This window comes from Tympanuchus pallidicinctus, unplaced genomic scaffold (assembly GCF_026119805.1).
Source record: "Tympanuchus pallidicinctus isolate F22 unplaced genomic scaffold, pur_lepc_1.0 scaffold4, whole genome shotgun sequence".
Taxonomy (NCBI): domain Eukaryota; kingdom Metazoa; phylum Chordata; class Aves; order Galliformes; family Phasianidae; genus Tympanuchus; species Tympanuchus pallidicinctus.
Window position 1 is genome coordinate 28,584,699 of NW_026294758.1, and position 20,317 is coordinate 28,605,015.

Consider the following 20,317-nt stretch of genomic DNA (forward strand, 5'->3'; position numbering starts at 1 on the left):
TGTAACTGAGAGCCTCATTCTGCTTTCACTATTTTTTGAAAGTGCTATCTGCAACAATGACTCATCATCTACTGCAGCACAACATCCTACTCTTTCCAAGCACCTGCAGCCCTTTTAAAGAGACGTGTCTTTTAATGACATATATAGTTCCCTGCATTGCCTCACTAAAGAAAATGAAAATTAGACATTGTTTATCTTGCTAAATAAAACTTCATTTGAAAGTGACAGCAGAATTTTAGACCTTAAATGTGAATCTCAAAAATGCTGATGTTAAATATTAATTCTTCATTTTTACTGTCTTGGTTCAGTAAGCTATGACGTAAATAAGCTATGTCAAATCACAAAGATATACTGATAATACTTCCTGGAATATTTCAACGTTTTAGAATGTTAAATCAAAAGTATTATTCTTGTAAAAATGCTTTGTGGCATTCTCTCTCAGCTTGTCAAAGTTGTAATAATGTTCAATTTACTGCAACTAAAATTGAACAGAGAAACTATCTGAGATTTGGTGTAAACTGCAATTTTAATCTGTCTTACCAGCACAACTGTATAAGTTTCATTTTAATAAATCTCATAATTTAAGTTTCAATAAGCTCTAGCAATTAATTATAAGAAATCAGTATTAGAAATAAAAATTGTCAGGTGAAACTATTTTTCTATTCTTTGAAATTCTTTTTCAGATTTCTATTTTTCACTGGACATGCACACACTATTAAAGTTACCATTTTCTTCATTCACCTCACGTTAGTCATACTTCAGGCAAGACTTTATTTCTCTAGCCCATTGAAAAAAAAAATAGAATAATTGGTAAAAAGAAAAACTACACTTCTCCCACCTGCTTGGGTGTCACTCCAGGCATACGAATGTCCAAAGCAAAATCTGACAGCCCAAATGAAATAACTGGCCTGGTGCTCCCAAAGCATTCACTGGAAAGAGCTCTGGTAGCATCTTTATACCTTAAAAATAAGCAGAGAACATAAAGATAAATATATATTTTAAAATATATTTTTAAAAGATCTGTATTAGAAATAATAAAGAAATCTGACAACACAGGAACGATTTGGAAAATTCTCTACTTCATTAGGTCACAAAAACATCTCCATTATCGAGCAATTACTGAAGTAATTCCTGTGAAAAAATCAGATGTATTAATCTCACCTAAATCCCTGTCTTAGGTACACAGATGTACAGATAAAGAACTAATGCACTAGTATATGTCAAGTACTACTAATCTCTCAAGACAGATTGATGTTTTGTTTAGGAATACGTATCTGCTGTATAATTCAATAAGGAGAATTTATTTTTTTTTACCTTCCAATAATATAACATTTATAGCAATTCCCACTGCCAGTAGAGAAGCAAAACAGTAAGTTTTAGAACTTCACATGAATATCAAGGTCTATATTGATGGCAAATGACAAAAAAAAAAACCTGAAAAATGAAAAACTCAATACAGTTAAACACCTTTTGGAGAGCTAAGAGGCTTTCTCTTGTATTAACTAGATTAAGTTTGTCTATTCAATCTTACAGTCACTTATGTTTACTCCTTCTCCAATATTTCTAAGGATTGAGCAGTTTAAGATGATTTTTTTTTTTTTGCTGTTGGAACAGCTTTTTACACTGCCAAGCTAATAAGAGCAGGGGAAATGTATTTACTCACTGTGTAAAGACTCAAATATACCTGTGGCACTATGTAACACAATGTATTCATTATTTTTATCATCCCAATGACAGCCATCCTTAACTTCTATTTTAACGAGCTATTTGTGGGAAAATAAAAACAACAAACAACCAAGAGTTTGTCCTCACTATGACAAGAGTGACACTTCAAATTTTGCAAGTAGAACGCAGAACAAGTGAGCAAAACTAAACAACCAACATGCACATTTTTATCAAGGACATGCTTTTTCATACATTTATTGTATTTCCATACAAAGATGAGGGCAGCCCTAAAAATCATGCATTCAACACATAATGTCTTTCTGCATAACCCACCTTTTGAAGACAGAAAGTGGGCTTCTAAAACCCAAACAGATGTTTTGAAGAACAAAAATCAGTATTAGCAGGTTGTTAACGAAGCCAGCCATGTCCACCCTGCAGTTCCTGGCCTGATTAAGGGACCAGAAAAAGGGCAGCACAGCTCTATCAGCTGTGATTCTGACTACTAGGCAACAGCAGCATTAATTCATTACTTCATTCTTATGTGCTCTGCAGGCATCCTCCTGCTTCTGACAGACCATCTGTCTTGGAAGGTGATGCACTGTAAATCGAGAAGGTGGATGATGTTATGTTGTCTTTATTACTAGCTGTAAAAATCTGTTGAAGGCTTTTCCCTTGGAGACAGATGAGACTGTGCCTCTGTCCACTTAAGGAGCCAAAATGAAGTAGATTCCTGATGCTTCCTCCCCAGGTGGCACAGTCAGATTTGTGTGTTTCGTATCAGTCCATGGTGCCAGAGACACCCGGTAGCATCACAGAAACCAGCATCAGTCATCTTTTAGAACCTGTAAAAATACAAGAGGATAAAAGATGACTAACACATTACAGCATCAGTTCTTCGCAAATCCCTGTCGAGAGTTTTTGAAACATTACTAAGTATTCTCACACGGTACAGCCCAAGCCAGTGAAGAACGCACCTCATTTGAGTCCTCTCCCACTCATCCAGTGTCAGAAACTGATACATTCAACATGGACATAGAAAACTCACTCAAGAATACATTTTAAAACAGCACAAAGCAAAACAAACCAAAACAAAACATTTATAAGCAAAAGGCAAAACTATATATTTCACATATAAAACAGTATAGTATAATGTGTTCTTCATGCAGCTAGAAGAGCCAAACACTGGCACAGCGAAAACTGAACTCTATGAATTTTAAGAACTATCACTAAAAGTTTCTGCATTAGTAGCAGACTGGGATACTTCAGTTTTAAAACAACAATGGAATACTATACCATTCTGTCTTAATATACCTGTTGCTTATGTAGTGCATAACTGATAGTAACAAATTGTTTTCAGAAATACAAAAGCAAGACTGCTTTACACTACTTGTATACTGTTTCTATATTCTTCTGTTAATGCTATTTCAGCTTAAGACATTACTATTCATATTGCTTTAATTAAATTTAACCTTAATGGCTCTTATATCGCTACACTGGTTGATTACACACTTCAAATTCACAAGTTCACAAGGGTTTTTTTAAGAACGTTGGAAAATAAAAGTGTGTGTTACTGAAAATATACACTAATGTTTGGGCTTGTTTTTCAGCATTTACAACTATCTAAGAAGAAAAGTCTTGAAGAAGAAGAAAATCAAACCTTCAAATGTGTTAGTAATTTGTTTAAAATAAACATTAAATAAAATATAAACAAAAAAAAATCTATCCTTTGGATGCTGAGAACACGGTGAAAATATTGCTATAAAGATGAAGAAACAAAGGATTCTGAAACTCATGAGTTTTAATAAAAATCACTTCCCATCTCAGGGCACACTCACTAAAAAGGATTCTATATGAAAAAAAGTGCTTCCGGACTGAAGCTCACACTGGCAGCTTGCCTGTGTAGCAGCTACACCAGATTTGCACTGAGCAATGTGCAAGAGACACTGATTCTAAAATCTGATTAAACTAACCATTACAAAACCCAAGTATTTTCTTCACTGAAAGATGACAGAAGATCCAGTCACACCAACTAAAAATAGACTCTTAGATCTGAAGTTGCCAAAAACATGCCAAAACTGTCCAAAATCATTCATGAGAACTAGTGATACAACAGTAATTCTTTTTCTTTATGTAAATTCTTAAGCCTTCAGTTCTACTATCTTCATCATCTCGACTACTGAACTATGGAAAACTGTAAAACATGTTGAGGACTGTACTATGACAGAAAGTCAAGTCTGTCTATCTATCTATCTATACAGTCTATATATATAAGTCTATACATATCTATATCTCTGTAAATATAAAGAGCTTCACTACTTTTTACATGACGATATGATTATGCAATTATAACAGAGCAGCATCTTTCAAAGCCACCTGAAAGTTCTAGCACAGCTTAAGCATCTTTCCAGGTAAGAAAAGAAAGCTAGTTATTCCAGGCAGAAAAACAAACATACACTGATGAGATTTTCACTGACAGACATGCAAAAAAAAATTTGGAAAAAAAAAAAAAAAAAAAAAAACAGAAAAGAAAAAAAAAATTAATTACATCTCATAAGAACTGAAAACCATGTTACATTCATCTTTCTTACAATTATGCTGAAAATCAAATCTCCCCAGAAAAGAAAAGTGAGGGCCATTTGCGCAATACTTATTGAATTTGCTGCATTTCTTTTTTTCCCAGCAAGTTAAAAATGAGTACTGATGAATTACAACCATTATGCTTTGATTCTTTTGTTCCTTTGTAGCAATTCTTTGTGGCAATTCTCTCCGTATAGATTTTCATCAATATATTTTAGCTTCTTTCTTTCTATAGTAATTGTGAACATAACATGGTTGGAAAACTAGTGAACGTGTCCCCAGACACATTATCCAAATTATCAGCTATTTAGATTGTTGTTCGATTGTTGCACAAAGTTGAACAGCCAAAAAAACCTTTAAGTTTCAAATTCTATGTAACAAATATGCTAAACAGTAACAAAGTAGGAAGTTCAAGGCTGGATTGGATGGGGCCCTGGGCAGCCTGGTCTAGTATTAAATGAGGAGGTTGGTGGCCCTGCATGTGGCAGGGGGTTGGAGATTCATGATCCTTGAGGTCCCTTCCAACCCTGGCCATTCTGTGATTCTATGATGTGCTGGGACTTCTGCAACAATGCTCTAACTTAATTTTCTGGAACATGAAAAATTAACTTCCAATGACTATAAATATTTTTTCCAGCTTTAGGAAAGTCTGAAGTTGTTTGTAAGTAGCACAGCTACTTGGTATGTAGATTAATAAAAAGAAGCCATGGAAAAAGACAAGCATTTACAGTCCTCCATCTGTAGTATGAGTGCTTTGTTTGATGCATCTGGCTACACAACATATGGCTTCTGCTTGTCCTCACATTGTGATGTTGGGTTAAGATTGAGGGATGGAGATAAGGAGGAGGAAACAGCTCTGACTCCACTCTGACATAACCAGTATCAGACAAGGAGGAAAAAAGTGAGGATGAGAGATTCAGTAAGATTACATGATTACTTCAGTTCATTAGGTCTGAATGACCTATCCTGATACTACACAGTTCTGCTTCCAATTTAGAGTAAAAGTTTCCAAGGGAATGGAAAAAGCGAAGTAAAAAAGATGTAATTGATGACAAATGCTATATTGAAAGGAAAGAAAATAGAGATGGAAATTTGCTCAAGCAATACAAGCATGTTATCTTATCCACCATGTCCTATACAAACATAGTAGAAGACAAAAAAAAACACACAAATACAAAAAACTAACTGCATCTAGCAGGAAGAAATCTTACTGAACAAGCTGGGGAAAAAAAAAAAAAAAAAAGAAACAGGCACCAAAAGAGCTAGAATTCAAAACAGAATTCAAAATAGCATGCAAAATGAAGTAACAACATCTCAAAGTGATTTCATGAAAATTCAACTGTAAACCTTAAAAAAATACTAATTCCTTAACAATGATCCATTCAAAAAAAAAAAAACAACAAAAGAGCAAACAAAAACCAAAAACAACCCTCAATGCCTTGTGATAAAGAAAGCTCTGTATTAGCCACAACCTTATAAAGCACACTATAATTTCTTCGCTTCATTTTCGTCATTTTACACACAGTACAAACTGAACTTGATGCAAGGAGAAGCCTCATCTTCAGCTTCCACTGTCTTCAAAGGAAAAATAAAAAGAAAGCTAAGCAGTATTGATCTGAAAGTTCAAAGGCAGTAAGTTCTCAAAGCTGAATCTTGTTTCATGATTCTTATGCAACGAAACCATGGAACTGAGCCAGGACAACTTGATTACAGTCTCCAGCTACAGCATGCAAGAATCAAATTTTCAGCTATAGCAGGGAAGGCCATGTTTCATCTCACACTAAACATGAAGCTTAAGCAATGCAAGTTTGCCACGTTTAGATCATAGTTTGAGATTAAATTTGATGTTTGCAAAAAAATAATGGACAAATATGGCAAAAAAAGTGTTATATTCAACCTACTGCACAGTCTTTTACATTTTAGAGGGGAGAATTCCTTTGTTCTCTATCATGATGTTCCCCTCATATCATCATACAATCACTCCTTCAGAAAAAAAGAAAAAAACTTCAGAAAAAAGAAAAAACCTCAGAAGAAATGCTCACATGCACAATAAGACAAAACTAGCCCTCTACCAGCATGTATGCCTTCTACATCATAGTTAGAAATCAATGCTTAAGATTTCTTAGTAACAGTTGTGAAAGATGAAGCATTCTTCACAATACCAAGAAGATTAAAGGAACCAAGGATAGATGGTACCAAGGATTTTTTTGGTAAGGATTTTGGCAGCAAATAGTGAAAGTTCTCTTTCTGCACAGGTCTCCATTACTTTTACTATGCCATTGTCCATGCAGGGAAATGAATCTGTAAGAAAATGGCAGGAAGACCAGAAAAGTCTTTCCCAGATAAGTTGGTTTTAGAGCTTATAATTCTTTGGAAAATAATTAACTCATGGTTACAGAAAACAGAGGGCCAGTACAGCTTTTAACACCATGCATGCCAACTACATGCAGTCCTGTATTTAGTGATTCCTTTTTGAAAACATGAAATGCCCTGACTTGTCACATTTTACTAAACTTTAAAATAATACACTTACCAGCTTATAAAACTCCTAAAAAACCTTTGAAATGTTGTATTTTGTAGAACTTCTTATTTTCCTTGACGCAACTCAAGTAGTTTTCCAGGAAAACATTTATGGCATGATTATAAACCATTTAAAAAAAAAAACAAAACCACACATAACCAACTAAGGAGCTTTCTACAGAAACTGCTGCTTCAGTCTAGACTTCATTGGACTGTTCTTCTGGTTCAACCAACAATGAACTTCCAACATATACCATACCCACTGTAACCACACACTGCCTTGTATTTTCTTTCTCTTGCACTGCACTGGTTCAGCAAGCTGATGCCCTCCTTCCCAACCCCCATCAGTATATTCACCTTCAGATCAGATCAACTGGCCAGTGAAGCTGCTGCAAATCTATCATGAAGGAAATGATGCAAACATACAGATAGCAAGGAATCTTCTGCTTTTGGAGCAACTGAACTATGTGTCATATCACTCGCATTTTAAAAATATTTGTCTTCATAAGTTATCACATATAATTGGCATCTTGGTTTAATTTAGATTTTCCTAATTCTCATATTCTGCTACCAAAACCTTTTCAAATATGGATACCAGAGGACAAAAAGAAATATGACTGCTCTTATTGTTGTTTCTACGAACAATTTTTTCCATAATTTGACAGCTGAGCTTAAGTAGTGTGAATACTTCTAAAATAAAAATCTGTGGGAATAAAACCTTCTGTTGATTCCACTGGAAGAAGTACAGCATCTGTAATTTGAATAAAGAACTTGAATCTTCTATATATTATAGAAGTTTAATTAGATGATTTCTAAACACATTTATACTCTGCAGGCTTTCAGAATATACTGACTTTGGACAATATGTTTTCTCCTCTATTTGATGACTAGTATTAAATGAAAATTCATGCTAAGTAGTGCTAAAGAAAAAAAAACCTGACTACCTGAATACTTAATCATTCTGAGTGATTTCGTTGATCTGTTAATCACTTGTGAGTTCTTTATTATGTGGAGCATTTTTTCCACAGAATTATAGGGATTGAAAGGAACCTCTGGAAATTACCAAGTCCAACTCCCTGCTACATTAAGTTTCCTACAGTAGGTTGCACAGGAAAATGTCCACGTGGGTTTTGAATGTCTCCAAGAAAGCAGACTTCTCAACCTCTCTAGTTAGCCTGTTCCAGTGCTCTGTAAACCTCAAAGTAAAGATTTTCCTCATGCCCAGATGGAACTTCCTACGTTCCAGTTCGCGCTGGTTGCTCATTATTTTTTTATTGGACATCACTGAGAAGAGCCTGACCCCATCCAATTGAAATCCATCCCTTAGGTATTTATAAATATCTGAGATCCCCTTCTCAGTTTTCCTTCTATTCTTCAGTCCCAAGTCCCAGTCTTCCCTCAGAAGGGAGATGGTCCAGGTCCCTAATCACCTCAGCTGCCCTCTTCTGGAGTCTCTCCAGAAGTTCCCTACCTTTCTTAAACTGAAGAAAGCCCAGAACTGAGTCTGTTCCAGCACCTCACCACCCTCTCAGTGAAAAGTTTCTCATCTAAATCTCACATTTAGTTAAAAACCATTCTGTCTTGTCCTATCATTAAGTGTATGTGAAAAAGGTTTATTTCCCTTTAAGTAACCAGAAGTTCACAGTGAGGGCTTTTACACCATTGTCTTCTCCAAGAAAAACATGCATAACTCCCTCAGCTTCTCTGATAATTTCATGGCCCTCCTCCAAACCTGCTCCATCAGCTCTGTGTCCCTTCTGCAGGAAAGACCCCAAGCCTGGACAGAGCACTCCAGAATGGGGCCTCACAAGGTCAATGGAAGGTAAACCCTTGCCCTGCTGGCCACTCCTAATGCAGTCCAGGATATTGTAGGCCATCAGGACTTATGAGTCCTTCCAAAAGAGTGAAACTGAGAAAGTCCCTTCCTTCTCGTGAAAGTCAGATCTCAGGACCCCGAAGGCCAGAGAAAACACATTTAAAATGCCAATGCTGCCTTTTAAACACATTTGGAAAGCATTTTATTCACAATAAATCACCTTGTAATCCTTCTGCTTTGTCCAACCATCATACAAGTAAAATTCTCTTGTCAAGGAAGATCAATGCTTTTCACTGAAAGACGACATCTTAACTAAATGCTAATTTCATACTCTGAAAAAAAAAAAAAAAAAAAAAAAAAAAAAAGAACAAGTTGGATGGCACTAATTACTTGCTTAAAAGGGAAAGCACATGAGAATCTTCATCTTTCATTTTAGTATCGAGATCATTATCAGTAGCACAAAGCAGTAATGATAAAGGTTCACTGAAGTGCCCTTCATCTCCTTTTTTGTGGAGAAAAAAAGAATTCACTAAGGAGAAAAATCTTTCAAGAATTTGGATTAACCTCTAAGGATAAATCAAAGAAGAGATCATTAAAAACATTCAAGTTAAATTACATTACATTACATTGCGTGCGAACAATGAATTAAATTCTTTGCATATTCGTACACTAGAAAGGGCTTCAAATCTTGCTTCCTTGTGCATCTAGTCAAACAAGATGAAAAGCAACATTTTTCAGTCAGAATGTGCAGGAGTTTGTTCATGTAGCTATTTAGACTGTTTTGAACTGACTGGTTCCAACAAAGCACAATGCGAGAGGCAGCACAAGGAATTGGACATGTGGTGGTAGTCAACAGGTGATCTACTAGGCTGGCACATGCAGCATCTCCAGCAGGCACTTCCTGCCTGTCACCACGGGATGTCCATTCTCCTCCTGTTAGGCTGCTGAGCTGAACTAGCCCACAATGCTAACAGATGAATACAAGCACTGGAAAAAGATGAAGGAAACAGGAAAGTGTGTGCTGCTAGGAGAGAAAGGCAGCAATCAGTGCTAGTGCCATTCTCCCAGCCTGGCACTACCAGTCAAAGAGCAACATATAAATATAAAACATATAAAAATATGTGCCCTGTGTGCCCAAGGAATACCTCCTCACAGCCTGGACGTCTCACTGACCCTCTGCACAACCCATGTAAATCCACCTGAACAAGCCTCTTTTAGCAGGGACACACTGTTAGATGGAAACAATGGAGGGAACTGCCTTTAAAGAAGTACAGTGAGGCAATAACTACTATTTAGTTCTTAGTCTGGCATCTCCTAGTAAAATATTTAAGAGAAATCTAAGGAACAGGGTTGTAGGTATACCACACCCCACCCCCATCTCTCCCTCACTCTTCCATCACCCCAAAAAACAATAACCAAGAAAACCAGAACAGTTTTGCCTTCTTCTGTAGTAGGATAGTCTCCACTGTGAGCTACTAAATTACCGTCTAAGATAGACTGGATGTGTTGGAGTACATGTGATGCAGATAGACTAAGACTTTGAGCATTTTAGCTCCATTAAAATAACAAGTAATTTTCATTCATTTATATACATATATTAAGTTTGGGAGTGTAATACAAAACTAATCTTGCACCATTTCCTTGTTCCAAAAGGGCCAGATAGTAACACAAATTAAATAACAATGGGAAGAGTGAGAGAGGAAAAAGCAACTCATTGTACCTAATTCAATTCAGCAGTAGTTAACAGCTGGATCATTTAAGATCAGAAAAAGCAGATAACTGAATTTTCTACTCTTATAGTTCCGTTTCTATAGGATGAACATTTTTCTAGTTGAATTTCCACTATCATAAAATACAATAATGCTAATAGTAAGGTAATAAATGCAATAAAGTTGACTACTATTTCAGCAGAACATTCAGAGGAATTTTTTAAAAGTAAAAATGTAAGTTAAAAACAAGCAGCAGGTTTTCTGTAGAGTGTCTACAGAGATGGAATGTATAGGACAAAGATGAGTTTCTTTTCTAAAACTCACCACTACACATGAGAATGTAAGTTCACAGGAATGGGCAGAAGAAAAAAAAGGAGAAAGAGAAATAAAGGAATAAGAAAAATATGCAGGAACAAAAACCAACATAAGAACCAAATACTGAGAACATACAAGGCTCCGTTACGGGAAAAAGTCAACATCTATTCAAACAAACAGCAAGTCAGATGAAATAATTATCTTCTGTTAATGCCCAATCAAATTTAACAGAGCCAATTAATACTCAGAAAAGGTCAAATCTTCCAGAGAAAAATAAGTCTGTGTAATGGACATCCCTTGTTAAGAATGATCTCTGAAACCGCTCTTAAGATTTCAGCAGTAGTTCTTTAAAAAGGTGATACATAATATAACAAAACTGACATAATAATGAAAAACACATTTATTAAAAAACAAAGTCTCGTGAAAATAATTTAACCACTAAAAACAGTAAACATACCGTCTGTTTTTGAAGAATTTACCATTGGAGTTTAGAGAAATGTAACAGACTGTATGTCAAGAATTGTATATACGCACAAAGATCTCATAAAACAATATCCTGCCTTAGGTGCAGGCAAGTTAAATATGAACAGTAGTATAACAAAGAGAAACCATTTTGAACACTGCATGCTAACATGGAAAACCAAACAAAAATCAAGAAGTGAAGCAGTTAGAATCCAGTGAGAGCAAGGAAACACACAAAAAAAATGTCCGTGCCCCAAGATTGTATAAATTTTGGGCACAATTCCAACTGATAGCCAACTTAATGACTTAATAGGTAATGTTGATAAAAGAATCTCTCAATAACATTTACTTTGTCTTTGTATGAAATGTTTGTAGGAGTAAAAGGAAATTAGCCACGCTCTGTCTTAAGAGAGAATATAAATGCTGGTAATGACTGAGTTTCACTGTATTTGCTTTCTATAAGCAAAACAAGACAAAACAGACCAAAGCTTAAGCAGGGGAAATAAATCATCAGGTTTAGTGTCACAGTATTCTGGACATGCCCCCTCCCTCTGAATGGTCTGTAAGGGGAGATTCGAGAATATGTATGGAAAGAACATTAGACTTATATGCTTCCAGAATAGAGCGCATCAGGGTGCTGTGCTCCCAGCTGGCAAATGCTATTCAGCTACAGAAGGATTAGGAAAGGTGATGCAGGAAAATTTATACCATATACTGTTTTCTTGAAACATTTTGTTTTTAGACTCAATTGCTAAATAAATGGAATTGCTACCAAATAAATAAATAAATACGTGTAAGAGAACTCGATATGAAACTGAATCTGCATAAGATTGGGAAAGAAAGATTACTATTTTCCAGGATTTAAGAAAAAATATTTTTTAAAATCTATTTACGTAGAAGTTGTTTTCAAAGTTTAGGAAGCTTATCTAATTCAACTGAATGGCAAACTGAAATTGTTTATAATCTTTTTTTGTAAGTCACAGATGTAGAAAATAGCATAAATCCAAGACTTCTCAATAAGACTCATCTATCTTGGCTTATGTAGCATATTTAAGAGCATGGGCACTTTTAATTCATACTTATTTTTATTCCTACACATGTCCAGACAGGAGCATATATGACTAATAGTTTGGTAGGCAAAAACAAAGTTCAACCTTTTCTTTTTTTTTTCTTTTTTTTAAAAAAAAAAAATAAAAAAAAAAAATTGAAGTAAGATTACCTGACAATCAATGTATGCATTACATACAGTTTGCCCTTTTTTTCAGAATGCAATCTCTCTTCTGTCCAATTTCCAAAGTAACCATTTTGATTTTCAGGGTGCAGGTGGGTTTTTATCAGTGACTTGTCTTGTCAAAACACTGTCTTTTTTTAAGCATCATGTAACTGATTTAGGCCAGCGCTCCATTCTGATACTTGCTAACAGGTCGTATGGAAGAATGAAGTGATCCAGGAAAAACTAACTACCCCAGAAGATATCAGAGGAACTACTGGCATCATGGCTTGATAAACAACGGCAAAAGGTAAATATCACAGGAAACAAGCCTTTCAGAACCTCTCAAATTTAAAGACAGATCAAACTTGGAAGAAAAATATGACTTTCTGCCTACTCTCATTCTAGTTACAGAGAAACATAATTTTCTGAGAAGGAATTAACAATAGCCTAAACAATACTATCACTTATAGCCTACATTAACATTAATAATACGTATTTTTGTCTATGCTCCTTCCTCCAAGATTAGCTCATTACTACTACCCACCACAACTTAGTGTCCTTAATCAAATTCAGATTAAATGTAGCCAGGTTTTAGAAACTTTTATCAATGTCATTTTTCTTTGAAAGGGTGAAAGCTTCAGTAGTGGTAGCTAGGGAAAGAAGAGATAAAAGGTCCTCACGTACTAAATAGTAATAGCACTGAAAGACCTAAAACAACAAGCAGCACCAAACAAAAAGCACAAAAAGCCTATAACACACACACCTGAAATGTAACATTTTTTTAAAACAGGAGTTAATATTTCCTAGCTGGCTTTTTTTTTTTTCCCCCCCTAACATGTCTTATACTCTATAAAACATGAAAAAAGCATTTTGTTTTCCTACATAAAGTCCTCCAAGGGCAAGAATACTCAGGAAAAAATAAACAAATAAAAATCAATATGGACTCTTCTGAAATCCTCTATTAAAAATATATACATATATACATATATTTTACATAAAGTACTACATACTGAGCTATTTTTCAGCTGTTTTTCCCTACAACTACTTCTGAAGTGCTAAGCAAAACATTATGTAGTTTTTAGCACAAAAATTATTTCTAATTTCACTTCTACTTAGAAGTAAATAATTTAAGCTGAATTCCCAAAACTGAATCCCAAAAGACTCCATCATACTTGAAGGTATTAAGATTGAAATTTTTCTGTTTTGCTTACAGCTCTGTAAGATGGAAGTTTTTAGATCAGCATTAAAAATCGTTTACGCAAACGTTTCCTTGTCCTGCTTTAAGTACTTCTTAACTACTAACAAAAAAGCCAATATACTGTCTTACATACTTTGATATCAAGTATGATCCCAATTTTTTACAAAAAAATTTGCTCAGCATGCAACAGAAGTAGACCACTTTCAGGCAGGTACATCATCAGAAAGGCCACTACTTACATTAAATGGTTAATGTTTTCAACACTATTACTGTTTCAAGGAAGGAAGCACTTCAGTCCAACGGGTTACATTAATCAACTGTTATTAATTATATGCTAGGCAGATTATTTCACTGACTGAAAAAAGAAAAATCAATAGGTGTGAAAAGAAAGTTAGCTAGTAACCCCCAAAAATGTTTGTAAAAATTCTGACCATACCAGCTAGTCCACAGAAACAGGGCAGCCTAAACAGTGGTAATGGACAGAACAGGCACATTTTAGCATTACACATTCATTGCACTTTTAAAACTCTGATGTTCATATAGAGTTATACAGACTGCAAAATCAACATGATGTGCAGTGCTTCCCTGCACTGACCACTTCCAACAAGATTTGTAACTTGAGAAATTACAAATCTACCACATCCACTTTACCTGAACTGCCTTCTGGCACTTCAAGCTTGAAATTAAGGTACTGCAGAATATATTACAACAAGGTGCAGAGTAACTTCAATTCAAAGATGGAAGTTAGGTGACAAAATAAAAACAGACAACTGGAACTGGAACTTCAAGACCAGCAAGGGCTAATTCAGCTGAAATCCTCAGGATATCATAAGTGTTAGAAATGGGAGAGCAGAACTCTAATGGCTAACCATCTGCATCAGGAGGAAGTGACATTTCTTCCCTGGTTCCAATTGAACTACATACTCTTTTCCCCAGGGTCCTTTCCAAGCCAAACTATTCTGTTATCCTGAAAAACTGTTGTATGTACAGAGCAGAAACATGTACCAGAGATATTACAGAACAAACGGACCATGAGCCTCACAAATAGATAGAAATGAGAAGTTGGAAACAGGAACACAGGAAAGCTCAAGATACTCTGTGGTCTAAATCGTACTTGGTACCCAGCATCGGAGACTGCTTGTGAACAAAAAACAAGGAGTAGTGAATTTAGATATAAACGTCTTTCTGAAAAATCAGGCTTCAAAACTCAGTGGCGATTTTCTCTACACAAAACTAGATTTACCATGCCAGTCCATTGAGCACTTGCAATTTCCTCTAGTAAAACATTTTTACAATCATCCTCTTATGGCTGTTTAATGGTTTGTATAGAGTCCCATTGTTCGGGAGGAATACAGAATTATCACAGAGTGCTGTTTCTGTGCAGCGAATGAATGCCATTTCCAACTAAAGCTTTCAAGAGGGAAATCTATGTTTTGTACCAGCAAAGACTTCACATCTACCACTTAAATAAAACTGGTAAAGATCTGATCAAGCGCTGCAATTAATCACACAAATGTGGCTTTTCCACATAATACTTGAAAGCAGAGGTAACTGAAACGCCAAGCAACTGGCTGGCATTTCTTAAAAAAATAAAAAAAAAAAAAATCAGATTTTTGTGCACTTGTCTAATGGAAGATTAGGCAATGCTTACATATGATATTTAGAAGAATATCCTACAAAGAAAAAAAGAAAGTATTCATTAAGATAACACCAACAAGGTAAGAACAGCTGGGCAAAACACTGAAAAGAATGTAAAGGAAATGGCCATTACCTTGTAAATTTCCTTGTATCTTCCTCTGGCTTACACTTTTTCCCTCTCACACATCTTTCCCTAAGCCTGGAAGCTATCAACTGACTTAGTTATACATGCATATACGTATGCATGCAAAAAAAAGAGCTACATAGAGATGGGGAAATGCAGAGATACACTGTGGAACCAGGAGGGTTATGTAGATGGGTAATAAGGAAATTTATTACATTCTTCATTCATTTGTTACCTGGTGCAATTGCCAGAGATTTTTCAGTTTTCCAAAATGCAACAACTAAAAGTCTCATCTTGCTTAATGAATAACCTATACTGTAGTTTTGTACAGTACTCTCTTCAAATCTTTACTGTATTCTGCAACCACTGCATGGTGCCATTAAACAAATAGGCAAAAGAAGATTTTAGCAATGTCTACGTACTGAAACTTCCTGTTTAAAAATGTTAAATAAAAGCAATCAACAAAAAAAAAAAAAAAAAAAAAAAAAAAAAAAAAAAAAAAAAAAAAATCCAAAGTCAGACCACGGTCACATTAGATATCCAAACTTCAACTAAAAGATCTTTGAAGCTGTATCTGTATGGTGTTTGAAAAAAAATGAAGTGAGCTTATAAAAAAGATGGAGATCAACTTTTCGCATGGCCTGATCGTGACAGGACAACGGGGAAATGCTTTGAACTAAAAGAAGCAGTAGTACAGTTAGAAAGAAATTCTTCACTCAGACACTAGTGAGGCCCTGGCATAGCTGCCCAGAGAAGCTGTGGGTGCCCCATCCCTGGAGGCATTCAAAGCCAGGTTGGACAGGGCCTTGGACTGCCTGATCTGGCAGATGGTAACTCTGTCAAGGAGCAGGTTGGAAATGGGTGGGCTTACAGAGACCTTCTAAGACAATCATTCTGCAATTCTAAGAAAATACAAAGTAAACATGAGCTGGGTAAGTGCTCTGCACAGAGTAAGGCAATGCATGCAACTTTTTTGCCACAGCTAGAGGCATAGTATGCTGAGATCTGTCAGTTCCAAAACCACCTTCCTCTCCAACACAACAGGAACAATCACTTTTAATTCTAACAGTGATGATACTCCTCTGATGAAGGCAGCTACATAAAAGAAACAAAAGCTCCTAATAGAAAAACTGCCTACAGCTAATAACTCCATGCAGAATTCACCAGAGATAGTGTGTGAAATCAAAGCTAACTCTTGAAACATAGCTATATTTAATCTCCATTTCCATAGTTCGGTGCCCTCAGTAGACCCAATAAAGCCTGTCTAGAAGTTTAACTACTAGACTAGATTTGTATGCGTTGGCTGCCACTTCCTCAGCACAAGCTACCTGAGAAAAAGTGCTGATGGCCACTTCTTCGGAGCTGCACCACGATCTGCACATAAGCTCAGCATCAGGTAAGCTGTGACAGGCAGACAAACGTCTGAGCTGCACAGGTGAGGGAGATCTACACAGGATTTCACTCAGATTAAAGCTTTAGTTATTGGTACTGCAACTGTACAAAATGCATAAATAGAATTGCACAAGGTATGATGTGCAAGGGATAGCTGTAGTCATCCCACAGGCATCTTTCTGAGCTAAGACAACCTCCTAGACCAAGCAGAAACAAGCAGTTTTGAAAAATCAGATGAAACTGCCACTAGGACACCTATATCCAGAGGTTTTGCAGAAACCACACAGCTCCTCGGATAAGTGCTGCTGGGCAACATGCAGGGGGCTGACACCATGCTGATTTCTGCAGGAAGGAAAGAAGGAGGAAGGCACTGACAGAAGGAAGGGGCACAGCAAGGAAGATCAACCTCATCTGGTGCAGGTGGTCTTCACACACCTGAAACATACTAGAAATATCAGAAATAGCATTGCCAGCAGGAGCAGGGAAGTGATCGTCTGTCTGTACTCAGTCCTGGTGAGGCTGCATCTCGAGTACTGTATTCAGTTTTGGGCCCCTCACTACAAGAAAGACATTGAGGCCCTAGAGTGTTCAGAGAAGGCTGATGAGGCTGCTAAAGGGTCTGGAGCACAAATCTTACGGGGAGCAGCTGAGGGAGCTGTGATAGATTAGTCTGGAGGAGGTTCAGCGGAGATTTATAGTTCTCTACAACCATCTGAAGCGAGGTTATGGCGAGGTGGGGGTCAGCTTCTTCTCCCATTTAACTACTGATAGGATGACAGGGAATGGCCTCAAGCCATTCCTCAAGCTGCCACCAGGGCAGCTTCAGGTTGGATGTCAGGAAATAATTATTCTCCAAGTCACTGGAATGCGCTGCCCAGGGAGGTGGTGGAGTCACAGACTGCAAAGGTGTTGAAGAAATGTTTAGATGTTGTACTGATGGACATGGTTTGGCGGAGAAATATTGGTGATAGGTGGATGTTTGGACTAGGTCTTGGAAGTCTTTTCCAGCCTTGGTAAATTCTACAATTCTGTAACTGTTAGAGAGAAAACCTGCTTTTTCCTTACTACACATATGCCTCGTGAAATAACTTTCCAAAAACATTCTGCTAGCAGTTATGTAATCTTCCATTTGTTTTCAAACTGTTTTAACAGATTTTAATATTGCCCCCAAAAAAGCGACCACGAGGTTTTTGAAGGGGAAGACAAAAACTGGCCTATAGTCATTCCCCAGTAGAAACAGATACTATTGTTTCCAAAGTTGTTTCTTGCTTTCCTTTTTTGAATTTTCTTTTTTCTCAAATCATCAGACAAGAGCTGCATCATTTACCAGTTTCAGGCTCTGTTTTGGTTTAGGAGAATCAAGTTAGACTCTGCATTAAGTTGAAAATAAAAATATGTCCTTAAGTTATTCAGTAAGCTATTCAGAGAGGCTTGATATAATTTTATCATCACTGTAATGTTTCTGGGAAAAAAGTGTCCTTGTTAGTGCTAATTCAGGCTATGTCAACATTCAATGAATACAAGCCAATATCGTTCTGTTTTACCCTGTTGAGTAGAAAATCTAACAGCTTTCTGTTAGATTAGCTGCTCTGGCAGCTAATGCTGACATGATGCAGACAACCGATTTACACTGTAGCATCTGTGTGCCTCCGCAGCATGCAGAAAGTAAAGCATTAGCTACAACTGCCCTCCCAAGATACTGCTCTGAAGATACAGGAGTGTATATTAGGATTAATTTTCTATCAAATTTTGTTTGTTTCAAAGACAACTGGTCACAAAAAAAAATTCACAGTAGCATACAGAGCAGTGCTCAATATTACTAAATTACAGTTTTGCTGATCCTAATGCTGTACAAACTAGTACAGTACTAGAATGTCCAAAAAAATGAATTAACAAGTTAACGTTTGACAGCTTATTGTCTTTTGTTTGTATTATGAAAGGAAGAGTTATAAAGCATATCTGTCAGTTATTCACAAAACAAAATCTTGTTTTGCAAGTAATACAAAGATCACTTTTATAAAACTAATCAAAAAAGTACAGGTTGTATTGGTGCTCAAAACGACCTCAATACTATTTTTAAAACTAACAGGTATAACTGTAATCAAATCAAAATTTTCCATCACCACAGTGAATGAAATACTGACTTATGTATGGTGCTTATGAGATAATAATACTAAAATCTTTGTGAAACAGTAAGCTGAATTCACTGAAAAGATGTTTAGCTTTCACAAAGTTTGTTTTAAACTTACTCAAGTTCCTTCCTTCCCTCGGCAAGCTTCCCAGACTTGCAGAGAAGAGGACACAGGTAATCTTCATTGCAATACAAATCAATGAATGAAACAAAACAAAACATAGATTAAATAACAAAATATATCTGTGAGCAGACACAATGAGCTCAAACTAGAACAGTGCAAAAACCAATTCAATTTTCAATAAGCCATTAACTTTTATAGTACAGAGTGGATGTGTTTCCTCAGCTAAAGGTTACTGTTTTAGATTTAGCCATTTTGAAATCTGTATTATTCAGTAGCAGAAACTGCTTTAATTTCCATACGAGAAACAAGCTTGCGATAATGATGAACAAAATATACTTTGAGTTGAAGAAAATCAGAATGCCTCAAAAAACAGATCAGGCTTCCCAACCCAGATAGCCTACTCCTGCTTCTCAGCTGTAATTCTTGAACTTAAATCACATTTTAAAAAGGTAAACTGCAACTTAACTATCTGAACCTTTGCCTACGGCATCTGTATTTGTTTTGATCAGCAATGAAATGGTTACTTCTGAAATTCAAAGCATTGTAATTTAGATTTAATCCAGTATTTTCTTGAAATGAAAAGCCTGAATACTTCACGGTTGTCTTAAATCTTTTGTTTCAGGCTGTCAGCTCCAGTGGATGTGACTGCGTTGTTTCCACTTAAATCACATTTTAAGGATGCCCAGGCAAGCACATAAACAAGGATTTTATATTTCATAGTTAAATAAAATTTGAGTTTTGATTAGGTGGAGATTAAGAAACAATCTGGCAAGGAGTAAGTTCATAGATAAACAAATTCCCTATTGGTAAAAAAAATAACAAAGTAAATATTTAGATTGATTTTTCATGGGTCTATACTTTAGTTACCTTTAAATCCAAAAGGTAAATAAGGTACATAAATCCTATGTAGACAATATTCATACAACCTCCTAAATAAATAAACTTAAGAAACTATACAAAGTTTCCTAAAAGTTTAGCCCACAATACTTGCCCAAGATTGGAAAGCTTCTCACTGTGATTTTGTTGTACTACAAATTTATTAGATACAACAACAGAAAAAATGTTCCAAAAAATTTACTGCCCTATGATGTCACTTCTTCTGCCTTACTTATCAGTGTAGATTTAGTTTCATTTTTTCTTCTTCTGTTTAATTTCTTTGGGTGGGAGACAGACGCCTTGCTAAGTAGTAAAAATAAAATTACCTCATGTTAATCAGAAGAAATTCTCCCAAGACCACACTCTCAAGCAGGCTGAAGACAGATGGTGCCTACGTTCAGCATCGTGTAACACTGACTAAATATGTGCCACTCAAATACATCCGAACAATGAACTCCATCTGCAACTTAATTACTATAGCAAAACCATTCCCTGTAACTGCAGTGATTCCACAACTTTGTAACTTTAAAAGATAAACTCTTAATTAAAGGACTAGT

General features: G+C 36.0%; 1 protein-coding gene across 8 annotated transcripts in view; it reads right to left on the reverse strand.

Annotated features, from left to right (window-relative positions):
- The window catches only part of PAM (peptidylglycine alpha-amidating monooxygenase), a 123,055-nt gene that overhangs the window by 66,785 nt on the left and 35,953 nt on the right, over window positions 1-20,317 (reverse strand). For 6 of the 8 annotated variants that reach the window (XM_052700994.1, XM_052700992.1, XM_052700987.1 and 3 more), the window contains exons 2-3: window positions 1,999-2,507; window positions 839-959 (exon numbers count right to left, since the gene is read on the reverse strand). In XM_052700994.1, coding sequence (XP_052556954.1) covers window positions 839-959; window positions 1,999-2,090 — 213 coding nt within the window. In that variant the 5' untranslated portion in view covers window positions 2,091-2,507. Of the gene's footprint in view, window positions 1-838; window positions 960-1,314; window positions 1,403-1,998; window positions 2,508-2,639; window positions 2,710-20,317 lie in introns of those variants that run through there. The other 2 variants (XM_052700988.1, XM_052700993.1) reach the window with 2 other exon arrangements.